This window comes from Micromys minutus (genome assembly GCF_963924665.1).
Source record: "Micromys minutus genome assembly, chromosome: 28".
Lineage (NCBI taxonomy): Eukaryota > Metazoa > Chordata > Mammalia > Rodentia > Muridae > Micromys > Micromys minutus.
This window is the reverse complement of record NC_137963.1, coordinates 17,848,139-17,865,884: the sequence shown is the minus strand read 5'-3', so window position 1 is coordinate 17,865,884 and position 17,746 is coordinate 17,848,139. Positions and strand designations below refer to the sequence as shown.

General features: G+C 41.7%; 1 protein-coding gene across 1 annotated transcript in view; it reads right to left on the bottom strand.

Moving 5' to 3' along the window:
• Positions 1-17,746, bottom strand: part of SHOC1 (shortage in chiasmata 1) — a gene marked incomplete at its 3' end in the record, with an annotated part of 82,102 nt that overhangs the window by 28,301 nt on the left and 36,055 nt on the right. The window contains exons 10-12 of the mRNA XM_080940209.1: positions 8,759-8,853; positions 6,749-6,991; positions 1,064-1,447 (exon numbers count right to left, since the gene is read on the bottom strand). Of these exons, the coding sequence (XP_080796335.1) occupies positions 1,064-1,447; positions 6,749-6,991; positions 8,759-8,853 (722 nt within the window). The remainder of the gene's footprint in view (positions 1-1,063; positions 1,448-6,748; positions 6,992-8,758; positions 8,854-17,746) is intronic.

Here is a 17,746-nt window from a genome sequence, read left to right as displayed (position 1 = left end):
AAAGAGTATTGGTGTTCATGTGGGATTTCTTCTCAACCCAGATAGGAATAGAATCTGGAAACAAACCTAAAAATAACAAACTTTCTTTTTCTCTTTGTGTGTATATGTGTATGTGGTGTATGTGTATGCATACAAACATACATAAGAATTATATTACAAATAGAAACTCTTTGATAATACTCTAAAGATTAATAAGCAATTAAATGAGAGAAATGTCTAAGCACATATTAAACTATGTTTAAGTACTAAGATAACCTAGCTAAGGAGCTATTGGTAATGGACAGCTGCTGGGAGAGGGACTGTTAATTTCCTTTAAGGGAACAGCCCCTGGTAGACCTAACAGGCTCCACTGGCTGCAATAGTATTAATGAGATGTGATGGGCTAAAAAAGGGGGTGTGGCTCTGAGATGAAGAGCAATCATGGCTCTTCCAGGGACCCAAGTTCAGCCGCCAGTGTTCAAACGGCAGCTCAGAACTGTCTGTCTCCAGTTCCAGGGGTTTCAGCATCTTCTTCTAGCTTCCATGAGAACTAGGCACACACGCAGTGCAAACACATACATGCAAGCAAAATATGCACATAAAATAAAACAATCTTTTAAAGAGCAAGGACATGAAGTTGGATAATGTGAATTGGAGAGATGTGGGAGGAGGTGGGGAAGGGGAAATGATAATGTTAAAAATACAATGCTTGAAATTTTTAAAGAAATAATAAAACTATTTTAAAAAATACTAAGATAGGATTGTAAGTGAATAAGATAAAAAAACATGAAAAAATGACCAAGTTAGGAATACTAAGTTTATATAGTTATAGAAAGCAAGTTTTATAAGTAATAGCTTTGCTACAAATGAAATTTATCTTTTAACCTTTGAAAGCATATTTATATCCATATCCAAATGTATATCTACAAACCGATCTCTATATTAAGTATCAATGGGTTTTCCTTGACTATGAGAAACCTATTCAGTTTCTCTAAAAGTGCCTTGGTTTTCTTGCACTGTGTAACAGACAGTGCCCAGTCTAAGAGGCCCCATGTCTGGGCCAAAATCTTTCTGAGTTACCCACCGTTGTTTTGGTCATGGCTTTTGACTTCAGCTTCTGAAGGGATAGTCTGGTCCTTACTTCTCAGAGTGATAAACTCGCTCAAAAGGTCCAACTCATCTCGTTTTTTATCATAAGATGCCTTGATCTGTGAAGAGGAAGCTGGTTCCGCAGGTAGTACAGGGTTACCAAGTCCACGGCTGCTCTCGGCCTTCTGCACCGTTCTAGCAGAGAGCTCTTGGTCATTCTTTGGACTGGCTTCCACTTTTGATTTTTTTTCAGAGCCACATTCGCCAGGCAGACACAGGCGTGGCACTTCCCTTCCTGAAAACGGTCTCTTCTGTGGATGCAGTTGGTGAACACCGACTGGCACAGTGGGCGAGGGACTGCTCTTCCATTCTAGCCACGCTGGAGATGAGAAAGTAAGATTCCAAAATGACTTCTGTGCCTAAATGAGTACTTCAAGTTGTAATTTCCTGTTAACATAGTTTGATCTTTAGGGGTAGTTTGTTCACTGTTTGGAAAATCCATTTTTGGTTCTAAGTAAAATAAGAAAGCATATTTACCGTTTCCTTCCTTCCTGTTTCTCTTTCCCTCTTCCCCCCCTCCCCTTTGTTTTTGAGACAGGGTTTCTCTGTGTAACAGTCCTGGAACTCGTTTTTAGACCAGCCTGTCCCTGCCTCCTAAGTGCCAGGATGAAAGGCATGCATGACCACCACCTGACAACCATCTCCCCGCCCCCACTGTTCCCTAGAGAGGACTTCACTGTGCAGCCCTGGCTCTCCTGGCACTCACTCTGAGACCAGGCTGGTCTTGAACTCAGAGATCCACCTGCATCTGCCTCCTGAGTGCTGGGATTAAGGGTGTGCACATGACTACCCCATGGCCATCTTTTTCTTTTCAAAAATTGTTTTTTGCTGCTTATTTTTAATTTTGTTTAGATTGGCTGTTTTATCTAAAACACATTTTATAATAATTGACCCTTAATTTATGCACACACATCCCAAAGATAATCTGCAATGGATTTGAAATCTAGTTCAACTGGATTATGCAGTTTCATCCTTCAGTATTAATCTTATTTCTAGCGTATGAAAGTTAAATAATTTACAATTTGTACGAAATTACAAAAGGTCTCCTGTGCCATGAATGACGTTCCCATCTCCTTAATGAGAAAGTTTTCTGGGCTCTGGATACTGTTCAGTGAAAGAACACTTAAATACACGGCTTTATGCTCTAGTGTAAATCCAATTCCCAGGTTAAAGAGAGAAGAGGAGGGAAAGGGGGAGATAGAGAGAGAAGAAATGAAGAGAGAAATATCAGGGGAAAGTAAAGCATAGAGAATAAAGTATAAGTGAAGAAAAAGGTATGTAACATGATTAAAACTTCCAAAGTTTGCCCTTTATGTATACTATGAGAGTAAGGAAAAACAATGTTGTTGTCTCTTGTTTAGATTAAATTGAGCTTCTTTTCTAGTGGTCATGATGCTGTGTAGCTGGCAGAGAAGGGAAGAGTAACAGACCAGCACTGGGAAGTCCTGGCTTTGGGCTGCCTGAAGGCCTGTGGATGGAGCGCTGGGCCTTCTTAAATGAGGCTCCTTGTTTTCACCTCCCAGGCGGTTCAAAGAGCACACAAACTTGTTAGAGGTTTTAATGCAGTGACTTATGTTTTATCTTCCCTGGTTTGAGCCCAAAACATTTAGTTAGCCCGAAATTCTTCCCAAGTCGCTTTGTGAGGAGAAATGTTTGAACACAAGATATTTGGGGCTTCTTTTCTGTTTTAAAATCAATAATACACATTTTCTTTTTAAAAATTATTTATTTTTATTTTATGTGCATTGATGTTTTGCCTGTAAGTATGTCTGTGTGAGGGTGTCTGTAGCTGGAATTACAGTGTTGAGCAGGCATGTGAGTGCCAGGAATTGAATCCAGATCCTTTGGAAGAGCAGCCAGTGCTCTTAATCACTGAGCCATTTCTCCAGCCCCATCTCTTTTTCTTAGCACTAGGAGTTTAGTTGCCAGGCGATGAAGGAATTCCAGGGAAGTGCTATTGCTGATAGGTTATAATGAGTCACACACAGTCTTGGAGAAAGGGCTAAATATAAAATATATATAATTCTTATAAATTAATATTTTAAAAGAAACCTAATCAAAAAGTTGACAAAAGATTTGAACATCACACACACACACACACACACACACACACACACACACCCTACAATATAGATGAGTCATGGTTAATAAAGTAAGTCAGTCACAGCAGACCAGTAGTTGACAGTTTTCATTTATAAAGAGTATTTGAGAGAGGCAACTTCATAGAGACAGAGTACAAATTAGTCATTCTACAGCTGGGCAAACCGACAGTGACTGCTATGCCATTTGAGCGAAGGGCCGTTTAAGTGTTCTCAAATTGTGTGCGTGATTAAATTTAATTTGCATGGTAAATTCTATTACAATAAATCTGCTCACCAAGTATGTAAAGGCACCCGTGACTATCAGGCATTGGGGGAATAAAGCCACAGCGGGCACTGCCCATGCCCACAGAAGAGCTGCTGCTATGTTAACAAGGACATGGAGTAACTGGAACTCACACATCGCTGGTGGGCATGGACAATGATGACACAATTTTGGAAAACAATTGAATAATTTCTTATAAAATCAAATATGCACCTAAAACACCTGCAATAACAATAAACAATTATACTTCTGCACATTCTCTCAAGAGAGGCACTACCACGTCCAAAAGACGACTTGCACAAAAACACTCACAGAAGTTTTGCTCACGGGCTGGAATGATGGCTCAGTGGTTAAGAGTACTACTAATCACTATCCCAGAGGTCCTGAGTTCAAATCCCAGCAACCACATGGTGGCTCACAACCATCTGTAATGAGATCTGTTTCCCCCTTCTAGTGTGCATGAAAATGGCATTCTCATATACATTAAGTAAATAAATACATCTTAAAAAAAAAAAAAACAAAAAGTTTTGTTCACAATACTAAGATTAACAAAACACAAAACACAAAAACCTGGAGACTAAATCCTGAAAAGACGATCACACTCTGGTTAAGTACATACACGCAGCACTAGCGAATCTCACAAGTGCTGTGGGGTGAAGGATCCAGGCACTAGAGGGTCCACAGCACATGACTGTAAAAGAGCCGGGCGCTGACCTCAGGGCCTGAGGTTGAGGGGAAGCTGCAGAGTGGAGGGAAGCAGAGGGAATGGCTGAAAGGGCACTTCCTGTGAGGAAATACTCTCTTAGTCTTATAGGCGTATACATTTGTCACGAGGCATCAAGCTACACAATATAGCTAAAATCCTCCCCTCCCCCAAGGAGCCATGAATCAATGTCTGTCCCTCCTCCTGAGGTCCCACCAGAGGCATGATTATACCAAAGTTCAGTTGAGCTTTTTTACACTTCTTGGGCTTCTTTACAGAGCCTAGGTGAGGGTTACGTAGGTATGGGCATTTCTCTGCCACCATCTCACACCACTGAGGGCTTCTGGCAGCTGCACAGGAGTGGGCACAGTTGGTGGTCACATGAAGTATATGGCTAGTGTTTAACAATAATCTTTAAAAAGAAAAACAATGTGCATTCTTCCTTCAAAATTTGTTCTATGGGGGGTTCGTGGTTGTTTGAGACGGGGTTTCACATAGTCCAAGGTGGTCTCAGATTTGCTATATAGTTGTGGACCGTCTTGAACTTTTGACCATTGCCTTTACCTCCTAAGTGCTATGACTGTAAGAATGAGCCACCATCTCCAGCTTTAAGAGGCCTGAGATCCAATTCAGGCCTTTGTGAAATCCCATCAAATACTGTCAACTGAGCTACATCCTGAGGTCCCTCGTCTTTGCTTTTCTTAGAAATACTGAAACAAGAAACATCTTTCTTCTCTCTCACTGTACCGCAGGTAAGAGACAAGCATGAGAGTCATGCTAAGGACAGCTAGCACCTGTCCTCGGCCTGTGACACTAAGTCCTGAGTAAGCCTCGAGCACACAATCCCAGCTCATTACTGCCACATGAGAACGTGAGGCTAGTCTGTGGGGTGCCAACAGGAAGCAGCGCACAGGTGCGTGTGTAAAGTCTCCCGCACTTTAAGCACTGTTAAGAAAAATATGAAGCTCTCTGCAAGTCAAGAACGAATGCAGAGGCTGAGAGGGGCTTCTTCAGCGACAATTTGTGAACTCTGAAGCTTTTTTGGAGATAATCTGGTTATCAGATAATTAGAAACTGCTAATTATTTTTCTTTCCTCACTATTTTCATATTACATACTACGCTATTTTTCTAGACACACTTACTCTGACAACTTGGCTATAGGGTCTACAAATGTTATTGCTTCTTTTTATTACTGTTTTGAGACAGGGTTTCTCTGTGTAGCCCTGGCTGTCCTGGGACTGGCTCTGTAGATCAGGCTAGCCTCAGAGTGATGCAGATCCACCTGCCTCTGTCTCCTGTGTGCTGGGATTAAACGCACTCACCACCACTGCCTGGCTAGTTATTGCTTCCTAAACGTCACAATTAAACTACTGTAAGAATTCTAGTGGAGTAAGAATGGTTTCTTTTAACCTCAAAATTGTTGCTTCTGATATTCCATACAGTTTTAGACATGTGCAATATTTGAAGACCCCATAGATAGATAAGATATTTAAAGATTCCATAAAGTTTCTTCTATCTTTTTCTTACAGTATGTCCTAAACCCTTCTATTATTTTTATTTTTTAAATTAAAATGTAATTACATCATTATCCCCTACTAAGTACATAGACACAACCTGCTCAGCCCATATAACTTTACTTCTGCGTTTATGAATGCATGGCTGAGCACTTGGTAGCATTCCTTAGTTCCTGAGTTCTTTGTGCAGGGACGAGGGCCCAGAAGACCCACTTCCATGTTAGCACGCTGTTGCTGTCATCCTGGCTCAGGTCTTGCTAAGCAGCCATGTTGATAATAGTTTGTGGACAGTTCCTCTGAGTTTCTTGGAGACACAGTCTCACAGCAAACTTCTTGTTCCTCTGGTTCTTTACACCGTCTCTGTCACTTCCCATCCCCTCCCACTGTGCTGCCTGAGGCTCAGGTGTCTTAGGTGAGTCTGCTGGGACTGGGCACCTACCATGCAGTCACTGTCCTCTTTGCTCAACAGTGGGGCTCTGTAAGGATCAAGGAGACCTCCTTTGACAAGGGCTAATCCTCCAACGCCCTTACTGCCTCAGACTCCCACGTGTGCTGTACTCTGTCCTTCTTCCCCCTAAAAGAACTCTGAGCCTACACCCGTCCAGAACACCGTGCTAATTTACGTCCCAGGTCCTCACCTCCTTAGGCAGTTCCCAAACGAAGGTCACACCTAAAGCCCACTTTAAAAATATTTAGGAAATATTGAGGTAATACCTAAAGCTCGCTTTTATTTATTTTCTATAACAAACTGCTTTTCTCACACTATGCTTCTCAAATCCTTTACCGCTGAAACTTACTATTTATTGTAGATACTAATTTTTGAAAGTATGCACATATATTTATTATTGAAATGGCTAGAAAATTTTAAAGTAAGCGCAAAATTTTAGGCAGAATAGGATTTTAGGGTTAGCCAATGAAACTGCCTAAGAAGAAAGTAGAACCCAGGAAGCCAAAAGTCATAAGCAGGCGTATGAAAGAGAGCGAGTGTTTTATCTCACATGCGTGGTCACACAAGTTCACTTACTACTCTGCACTTACAATCCAGCTGAAGAACTTTTGTAGGCAGAAAGATTTCCAGCTTAGTCTCCTGAGGAGACAGACCATTATGACACAAATACGCCTTCAGATGCTCCAATGTTTCAGTCATTACTGGATTTAGTCTTGCTTGTCTCCACCCCTTTGCTTTTGCAGGGTTAATCACAAGGCTGTCTCCTTTGATAGAAAAGATGCTCCTCATATCTGCAAGTGAATACTGACTGCTGGGTTCTTGAAATCTTGGAACTTGAAAACAAACACAGGGAAAAATTAATGAAAAACACAAACAGACTCATACTGGGCTTTCTCAATGAAATGTATTTCATACAGCAGAAAATGGTGAAATTCTAAGTTATATCTGGTTTATTGTTCTCCACATTTTAAAATTTGTACAAATCCACATTCGTTTAACAGTTTAACAATAGAAATCACACAAATAATTTTTCTTCTCCTTTTCTTTTCCCCTTGGAGGCAGTTTCCTACAGGTCCTGCACTTTCAGTGTGGTTGAGAACTGAGCACTGACCCCCTGCCTCCACCTCCAGAGCTCTGGTATCTACAGGTGTATGGCAACATACTCAGTTCATGTAGGGCTGGGGACTGAACCCAGCTCTATCAACTAAGATACTTCCCTAGCCCTGAGAGAATGCATTCAATCTTTGGGGCTATCAAGAAGTTAGAATCCCTCCAAATTTAGTAGTAAAAGAAACTGCATTTTGGTTGTTTAAAAATTACTAACCTAATATGCCTGATAAGATTCGGAAGAGCAGAAGATTTATTAAATCACCGATTCTAACCCCTTATAGCAAGCCTACACAAGACATACTTGCCCAGATTTTAGGGTGATGTCATCTGAGGCATCATGAGACAAAGATTATTATGTCAGAACATTTAGTCTAAATGATGAAATCCTGACATACAGAAGAAATGGAGTAGCACAATTATCTGACATTACTGACTGTGTTATAAGCATCCACTCAAAATTAGTATTAGAAAATTTGAAATTATAGCTTTGGAATGATTTTTTACAACACTAATAATAACTAAAACAGATAAGTACCAGCATTAATGTCAGCAACTACCAAAAGCAGGACATTGTACTAAATATTTTCCATGTATCATTTCTAAGTAATCCATGGAAGAATCAATCCTATGCAGTAGATTTTGTTTTTGTAGTTTTATTGACTTATGATCAGTAAGCAAAGAATTAAATATATTTAGAAGAAAAATTGTAATCACCGATTCATTATTACAGGCAAGAGGCAGGGTGGGTAACTGCCCCAGATCATTTTGAGCTTCATAGTCTAGGCCATAGGAGTCACAGTCTTTAAAAAGAAGGAGCTCCGTGTAACTCCACCTCGACGGCTAACACAGACTTCCCACTATTCTAACCACTTCTTTGAGACGGGACCCATCTCCAGAGCCCCAGCCGGCTGTCCTGGAACTGGCTGTGTAGACCAGGCTGGCCTTGAACTCACAGAGAGCTGCCTGTCTCTGCCTCCCCAGAGCTGGGATTAAAGGCATGAGCCACCACCACCAGGCTTGTATGTGTCTGTCTAGATATACTTTTTAGAAAATATACAACATCATCATCATTCTCATTGTATAAAAAGAGTCTTGAAGGGATTTATCCAACTCATAATCATTTTATTAAGTTACAAATGGATTTTGTTAAAGGTCTTAGACCATCCTTCTTGGAAAGCTTGAAAAATGGGAAACTTTAACATTACTTTTCACATTAGCTGCTTAGAACAGACTAAGAAATACAAAGTATTACACATATACATTTATAAGTATACTGTTAGATTGTCTGTTTTCTCTTTATTTCGTGGATAAGAACTGTGAGAAAATCAGCAAGACTGATGTTATACAATGAGCCTCTAGCAGACAACTGGACTGGTGTGATGATGTCACCCATTCCGTGATGTGAAATGATGTCACCCATTCCGTGATGTGAAACGGTCACATCTGTGCTCTTTTGTCCTATTTGCCATTCTGGAGCAAGCATTCTGTACCTGTGAGCAGGAATGAGACCCAAGAGTTCCTGCAGTTTCCCAGTTGCCACAGCAAACAATATTTATTAGCCAATTCTCCAGCGCTAAGCAAATTACTGTAAAAAAAAAAAAATCAAAGTTTAATTCATTAATAGGATTAGTCGATTTCTTAAACCAAAGTTTAAGAAAAGTACTTTTCTCAGTTTTTTGCATGTAAATGCAAATAAAAATAATCTTTATTTTATAAATGTATAAACTGAAGCAGAGCTGGATAAACCAAATTTTGAGTTACCTTTTCCTTCTCAAAGATTTGGCATTAGCTAGGTAATAGTGGCACACACCTTTAATCCCAGCACTAAGGAGGCAGAGGCAGGCAGATCTCCTAGTTCAAGGTCAGCCTGGTCTACAGAGTGAGATCCTGGACAGCAAGGGCTACACAGAGAAACCTTGAAAAACCAAAGGGGGGGAAAAGATTTGGTAGTAATAAATTTCACAATGAGTCCTGCTTGCATAAAAATTATTGTGATGCTCAGTCTTTATCATTAATGTGATTGGATTCAGAACCACCTGAGAGATTAGCGAGGCACGGTGAGTGTGTATCAGCCAGGGTACATCAGTGAGGGAATTTTCATCAACTGAGGGCGGCGTGGGTGGTGCCATCCCGGGGCTAGGATCAAAGGAAAGGACAACAGGAGAGAATGAGAAAGCAAATGAGCGTTAGCTTCTCTGTCTCTGCTTCTTTTCCAGCCATGGAAGGAGCACCCGTTCTCTGCCATGTGCTCTATAATGACATGGGCCAAGCAAGAATGGACCAAACCCTCGAAACGAGAAACGAGGTATTCCTTCCTCACTTAAGCTGTTTCAGTCAGATATTTGGTTGTAGCCACGACAATGGTTGATTACTGCTGGCTTCTTGTAACCAGGTTGACAGTGAAATTTGGCATTAAAAAGCAGAATGGGAGGATGGGAAAAGCATGCAATTTGGCTAGAAAAGGGTTGCTTTAAATTTCTAGATAATGAAGATGGGGCTGTTAAAGGGACCAGCACCACAAAAAACAAGTTAAGCACTTTGCAACATTCCCATAAGAAAGATCTCCGTGGGTATCTCAGGAATTGCGTCTACGTGACAGGCTCTAAGGTGTAAAACTCATCCCACACTTTCCTTTGAGAAGTGAGTGGTGGGGCACCTTGCTCCCACAGGGCCACCAAGGGAAATGGTTTCATTAGTTCAAGTTAGTTCTTCAGACACAGCTATAGCCATGGTATGAGGAGGCCCGACTACACTTTAACTGGCAGCAGACACTGACATCTTTACATGATGCTGGATCTCCAGGCATACAGAATAGAAAACTTATGGTTTCATGTAGACTTCAACCCACATTTTTAAAAGAAGACCTGGACAGACAGGTAATGTGTAACAAACAGGGTTGGTGCTCCTTCATGGGCCTCTGAGCCTGTCTCAGAGGGGCCAGCTAAGGAAACTTGAAGTTGTCATGGCATAACTCCTGAGCAGTCACGTATCTTGCCCCTCAGAAGCCTGTGGCCTTCCTGATGATTGGGGCCTCCAACTCCTACAATATTGGCCATTTTCCTCGGCCGATCTGTATAACTGAAAAACTCATAACTCTTCTTTTCTGAAAACCTGCAGGCTTTGACTAATTTACTTGAGTCACTCTTTTTCTCCCACCAACCTATCTGAGATGACTGCCAGCAACTGTTCCACAGAGGAGAAACAGTATACCATCCTTGAGGTTTAAAAGAATGCCCCAAGGGATAGATGGGTGCCCCTCCCTTGTGCCTGTGGGCATAGATGCAGGATTTCCCGACTAGGCCTGGCTGACACTTCAATTCTGCAGAAGGTAAGGAGCACTACCCTCTACACCTGGCTCTGTTTTACAAATTTTAAGGGGGTTGAAGGATGACCCACTAATTTGACAAAGGTACATGAGGTTAAGCAGGGACCAGACAAGTCACCCTTAGCCTTTCTACAGCAGCTCACAGAGGCATCCTGCCAATTACCCCAGCAGCAAAGAGCACAAAGCTATTGTGACTATGCCTTTTATAGACCAGTAGAGGTGTCAAGAAAAAAGGCTTCAGAGGTCAGAGAGATTATGAGATAAGTTGTTGTGAGATTTAGTGCAGGTTGTTGAGAAAGTAAGAGTATGCGGGATAAAGAGTAAGGTAGAGAGGAGAGGCAAGTAAAGAGAAATTAAAGAGAAAGAGAGGAGAATTCATAGAGAAAGCAAAAAGAGCAGGAAGCTAGAGAGTTCAAGAGAGATAAGAGACAAGAAAAAATTTTACAGAGGATCCTGGCCACAGAGGTGAGGAACAGAGAATTAAGAACCAAGTCTGGCACTAGGAAAGAGCCTCTAGATAAGGATCAGTGTGCCTACTGCGAGGAAAAAAGACACTGGGCAAGAGATTTGCCCACGGAAGAAGAAAAGAGAGACCTGTGATCCTGAAAAAGAACCCTGGGTCCTAAGAAACTGGCCATGCAGGAAGACAATTAGGGGAGACGAGGTTTAGACCTCCTCCCCAAGTCCATAGTAACCTTAAAAGTGGAAGAGAAACCTATCTAGTTCTTTGTAGACACAGGGGCTCAGCCCTCTGTCCTGCTACGAACTGAGACCCATGTTAGACAAAATGTCTTGGGTTCAAGGGGATACCAGCACCAAACAATATTCATGGGCTACCCGAAGAGCAGTGAATCTTGGTGTGGGCCACGTATCCCACTCACTCATTGTCATTCCTGAATGCCCCTATCCCCATTAGAGAGAGACTTCCTCACCAAGATACAGAAATATCAATTGTTTAAAAACAAAGATCAAAAGGCTCAAGATATGGACTGGTGGTTATATCCACAAGCATGAGTAGAAACCACAGGAATGGGGGAGGCTAAAAAACCAGCCCCCCATCCATATAGAACTGAAAAACCAAGGCTAGTCTGATAGCTGTACATCAACTCCCCATGTCAAAGGAGGCGCAAGACAAGATCAAGCCACACATCATCCTGCTGCTCAAACTCGGGGTTCTGCGTAAGTGCCAGTCAGCCTGGAACACGCTTCTTCTACTGGTGTAGAAACCTGGAACCAACACTGCCAGCCAGTTCAAGATCTCTGAGAGGTAAACAAATGGGTGGCTGATCTCCTCCTCATGGTACCTAACCCCTATAACCTGGTGAACTCATTGCCCTCATTCAGAACCTGCTATGCAGTCTGGACTTAAAGCACATACATCAATGGACTCATCTAGAGGTCAACAAACTTGCGAGGACCATCACGTGGTCAAATTCTTTTGTGCCAGACTTGAGGTGTCTAGTGAGACAAGTAGTAGACAACTGTGTGCCAGGAAAGAGGCCAAGGAGAGACAGACCTGGGTTTACTAGAAAGTAGACTTTACAGAGATTAAGCCAGAAAGATATAGGTATAAATATCTATTAGTCTTTGTAGATACCTTTTCTGGGAGGGTAACAGCCTCCTAACAAAGAAATGGTACCAGTGGCAGCTAAAAAGATTCTAGAAAAGATCTTCCCTAAGGTAATTGGATCAGACAATGGGCCAGCTTGTGTTGCCGAGGTAAGTCAGATATTAGCTTGTTTCTTGGGGACCAAATGGAAACTTCATTGTGCTTACCATCCCCAAAGTTGAGGACAGGTAAAAAAAAAAAAAAAAAAAGTGGCTTTAGAGACTTGTACTGACTGGGTGGTGCTCCTCCCCCTTGCCCTGTTTAGAGCTAAAAACATCCCATCCCACTTTGGCCTGACTCCTTTTAAGGTTTTGTATGGGACTCCAATACCCCTGACTGTTATATGAGATCCCCTAGGACCTCCCTGTAATAATAATAATGATTTATATGCCAAACTAAAAGGCCTACAGGTAGTACAAAGAAAAGTATGGTTACAACTGGCAGCTGCCCATGAGCTGGGGACTCCTAAGACCTTCCATCAGTTCCAGGTTAGAGACTCAGTCTACGTGTGATGACACCATGCCCAGTCACTGGAGCCCCGCTGGAAGGGTCCCTACCTTTGTCCTGCTCACCACACCCACAGCTGTGAAAGTAGACAGAAATGCCTCCTAGAACCACGCATCCCATGCCAAGCACACACCTGGACCCGAGACTGATTCGATTTGGCAGCTGGGTTAGGCACATGAGATATTCCCACTCAAAAACTGAGAAAAAGACTATACACAGACACTGTCCTCCCAGAGAAAAAGTTCTCTGTAACTCTACTCATGACTATGGTAGACCAGATGGGTATTTGATTTCCCCTGGGGATACCTGGTGGGCTTGCTCCACAAATTGTGTACATCTTCAGGTCCTGAATCAGGCCAAGGGGTTCTGTGTCTTAGTTCAGCTGATGGTTTGACTCCTATATCATAAGGGGTCCAAGGTTTTTAAGGTACTAGAAAAGAGACCGGGTCTAAGCCAGGAAAAGGTAAAAAAACAATTACAGCCTTAACCCTGAGTGTGCTTCTGAGAACCAGCCTGAGAGTTAAAAATAAAAATTGCCTCCCTGACAACCAATACCAAGAAGATAAAAATAATCTATCTCCCACTTCTAGACGGCTAGTGGGCCTGTGCCTCGGGGATCACAACCTATATAAGTTTAAAGGTTCTAAACAATGACTATGAACTATGACTTTTGTGTTTTAATCCAGATAGTACCCAGATTGTCATATCATCCTTATAAAAATGTACTAAATTATTGAGATCCTGAGGTCAGAGGCTTAACAAGACACAAATGAGAGTTGGGAGTTACCTTGGCAATTATCTTAGTAATGGGCTTAGGAGCAGCAGGGGCAGCTACAGGGACATCTACTAAGGAAGAGTACAAGCAATGAGAGGAACAAACCCAAGAGAGAGCTATTTTGATGTCAACTTGACACAAGTTAAAGACATCCCTAACCTCAAGCAAGAGACTGTCTCCTTAAGATGAGGCTTTAGGCAAGCCCATGGGACATCTTAAAACTAATGATTGATGGAGGCGGAGCCCATTGTGGATGGTGGTCCTGGAAGCAGGCTGAACAAGCCAGGGGAAGCAAGCCAGTAAGCAGCACTCCTCTGTGCCTCTGCATCAGCTCCTGCCTTCAGGTTCCTGCCCTGCTTGAGTTCCTGTCCTGACTGCTTTCCATAATGGACTGTGATGAGAAAGTGTAACCAAAACCAAACCAAACCAAACCAAAAAAACAAAACAAAACCCTTTCTTTCCCAGATTTTTTTGGCCACAGTGTTTCATCACAGCAATACAAACCATAATTTAAAAAGAGAGGGGTCATGTGAATTGGAAATGGCAATGTGACACAGGCCTGGGTGTCTGAGCCCTTGGAGCAGATATCAGGGCAGTAAACGCTCCAGAGACTAGGCATGAAACTGCATGACTTAGTGCTTCCCTGAGAGGTTTTATTCTGCTTTGCTACCATCCCTCCTTTTTGTCCTCCTCTTCTACTTCAGAATGGGAATGTTTACTCCTGTTGCATATTGGCAGTACATAATTCTCTTTTTAATTTTATTGAGGTTCAAGTGAGAAATGGCCTTGAGTCTTCATTGAGACTCTGAACTTGGACTTTCAAACCATGTAAAACTTTTAAGCCTCTAGCACTCAGAGAGAAAGACAAAATACTTTTAGACAAGACCCTTTGGAGACATAGGATGGGGTGTTGTGTTTACAGAGATGTGTCTAGGTGTGAAGTTCACAGTGGGTAGGATATTTTCTATATCAGTTAATTTCCATCACTGTAACCAAGTAACTAAAGAAATAAATTAAGGACAAAAGAATTAATTTGGTTCTTGGCTTCTGAACATTCAGTCCATGAGCTTAGCCTCCATGAGTAAAACCACCAAGATTCATTCTCTGTGCCTTGGCCCTGTCGGGTGCTGGAGAGCTGATCTGGCTGGGCCGCTGCCTGTGTGGCTGTTAAAAGTCACAACAGGTATTCACCCCATCTCTCATGACGCTCTGGGGATTTGTTGCCTTCCCATGAACAGTTTCTATACATGGCCATTGGCAGAGGGCTTACAAAGAGGCAGATGAGGTTGGACGAGGATGCCTTTTCTTATGACTAAAGCTACAGGCCACATTGCTCAGCACACAGAGTTCTAGAAGGTATGGGGAGTGTTCTTATACTTTTTAGTTACTAGCAGCAGAGCAATAATACAAGCTTAAGTCTCACAAAGGTGTGCTGGCTAGTTACTTTTATGTCAACTTGACACAAACCAGAGTTATCTGAAAGGAGAGAACCTCAGGTGAGAAACTGCCTCCCAGATACAGACAAGCCTTAGGGCATTTTAAAAATAGTGATTGGTGGGGAAGGGACCAGCCCAGTGTGGATGGGCCTGGGCTGGTGGGCCTGGGTTCTATTAGAAGGCTTCTGAGAAAGCCATGAGCAAGCCAATAAACAGCACCTCTTCATGGCCTCGGCACTAGCTCCTGATTCCAGTCCTACCCTCACTACCTTTGCTGATGATTATATAATTTTATAATTATAATTTTATAATTAAGGTACATTTTTTTTTTTTAAATACAGGTAACCCATGTTACCCAGGCTGGTTTTTACTGCTTTACTTACTCATGACTTTACTTCTCAGACTGCCAAATTCTGGAATTACAGCAATAATCTCAATACACAGACTTAAAACATTTTTAAATGGGAATTTTGAAGGTTTTAGTCATGGAAACCAGATGGAAGTGACTTATCTTTTGAAGTGATGTGTAACTTTCCATTGTTTCGAGTGACTCTAGATCCAGTAACTGTTTTAAAAGCCATTTTGTTCTAACTACTAAATCATAATGCATCAGGTAAGAAGCCTTGCTTCATAAATTCTCAATAGCTATTTCAGTTAAAACAATAAACAGAAAATAGATTAAAGACTTACTATAGGGGCTGGAGAGATGGCCTGTGGTTCAGAGCACTGACTGCTCTTCCAGAGGACTTGGGTTCAATTCCCAGCAACCACATGGTGGCTCACAACTGTCTGTAAATTTAGGATCCAACAGCCTCACACAGACATACATGTAAGCCAAAAACCAAACCAAACAAAACACCAATGCATACAAAACAAAAAAATGTTTTAATTAAAGAGTTATTATGGTTAATATTTGAATGCTAACTGAAATTTAAAATTATGTAGATGTATACTGACTTCTGTTTGTGAACAGAACATTTATGTATATAATAAATATATACATAATAAAAGACAGCATCCAAAGCTATCCTGCTAGCCTGCCTCCTCTGACACATTAGCATAGACAGTAAGCAGAGTGAACGGGCCTAATAAAGACTGTGTCCTGCAAATAAAAACCTTCCTCGCTCACAGAGGGACTCAAGTATTGAAGCATATATGACTGCACGGTATGCCATGCTTCTCCAGAGCTCATTCATGCTACACACATGCAAAGCACATGGTTGAGGTTTACACAGCATCAAGCTGCACAACGAATGCAAATAATTCTTACACAGAATGTGAAGATATACCTAAGGCACTCCATGCTGGCTCCTTCATGTCTCGTTTGGACATCAGACAGGCCATTAAAGATGTGCACAGAACCCGTGATGAGTTCTGGGTCCTTGGCTGCAACTACCTGAAGCAGTCCTCCAACAGCCTGCTAGCAAGCGCAGCCCTGGAACCAATCACGAGGACCTTGCAGGCCTGCCTGTAATTCTCATGGAGGTATGTGATTTAGGACACATTAAGTTACAGTTTATGTGGAAATGAAGGCTGTACAGATTAAGTTCCTAGTTTTGTGTTTGGATAAGAAACAAAATTAAGTGACTTTATTCCAAGATAATAGACAACTTATCTTGGAAAACACCACAGTTATGTATGCCACGTAATAAAAGACAGCATCCAAACCTATCTCAGATGCTGTCAGCAGCCGTTCATGCTGGCCTACTAAGATAGGCCATTTTGACCTTTAATCCCAGCACTTGGGAGGCAGAGGCAGGTGGCTGTCTGAGTTTGAGGCCAGCCTGGTCTACATAGAGAAACTTTGTCTCAAAACAACAAAACAAAAGGTACTACTTGGGTCCAACTAGAACAGGATGATTTAAAAGCCTTGTAGTATCAATTCTAAGACCACAGACAATTCTGTGCAAAAACACTGGGCGCTGCACAGATTTATGGATCAATCCCCACTTCTATATATCTGGTATTCTCAATACTCAGGCAATAATGACAAAGGTAAGCAAGGTCAACGGATATACTGTGATGGAAATGGATCAGGGTTTCCTGGAGAGCCTCTGGGAAAGGAGTTGATGAACACACCATTCTGGAACCCTCCCCACAGATGATATGCACACATATCATACTCATATCATATTTTTGAAGACCCTGTGACAGTCTCTGAAGTAGACTCAGCATTGCAGAGAGAGACTGAGGCACAGAGCAATTAAGAGCAATGATGGAGTCTGGTAACTAATGCAGAGCTTTAAGCCACTTTTTCTGGGGTGTACTATGACCTTCCAAGTTCCTATCTTGAAACCTTAATTTCAGAATACCAGACAATGACTGTGTTTGGAGATAAGACCTTTTAATAAAGAGTTTATTGGGTAAAGGAAGTCATCAGAGTACTCTGTAATCCTACACGACCAAAACCAACACATGGATGTTTTATTCAGTAGCTTTAGGCTTTGTTGTTCATTCCATCCATCTGTGGTGCTGGTTGGGGAACTAGCCCACACTACGTGCCTCACATGGCACTGAGTGCCACTGGCAACCGTTCAGAGGCCATTTCCTAATCACTTTACTTCTGTGGCAGGACCTTAAAGCTTTCAATTTACTTACTTTTAATAGCAATATTAATACTAATATTCACAGCAATATTTTCAATAGTAATATCACATTCAAAATTCTAAAAGTTATTCTAAAAGATTATATTGTGAAAAATTCTTCTACTATATTGCCTCCTTCCCCTATAGGCAAAGTCAATCTTATGTGTGTTTCTTGCATCACTATGTAACAATCAATAGCCTATGGAAAAACCACATATGTGTGCGTATGTATTCACATCCT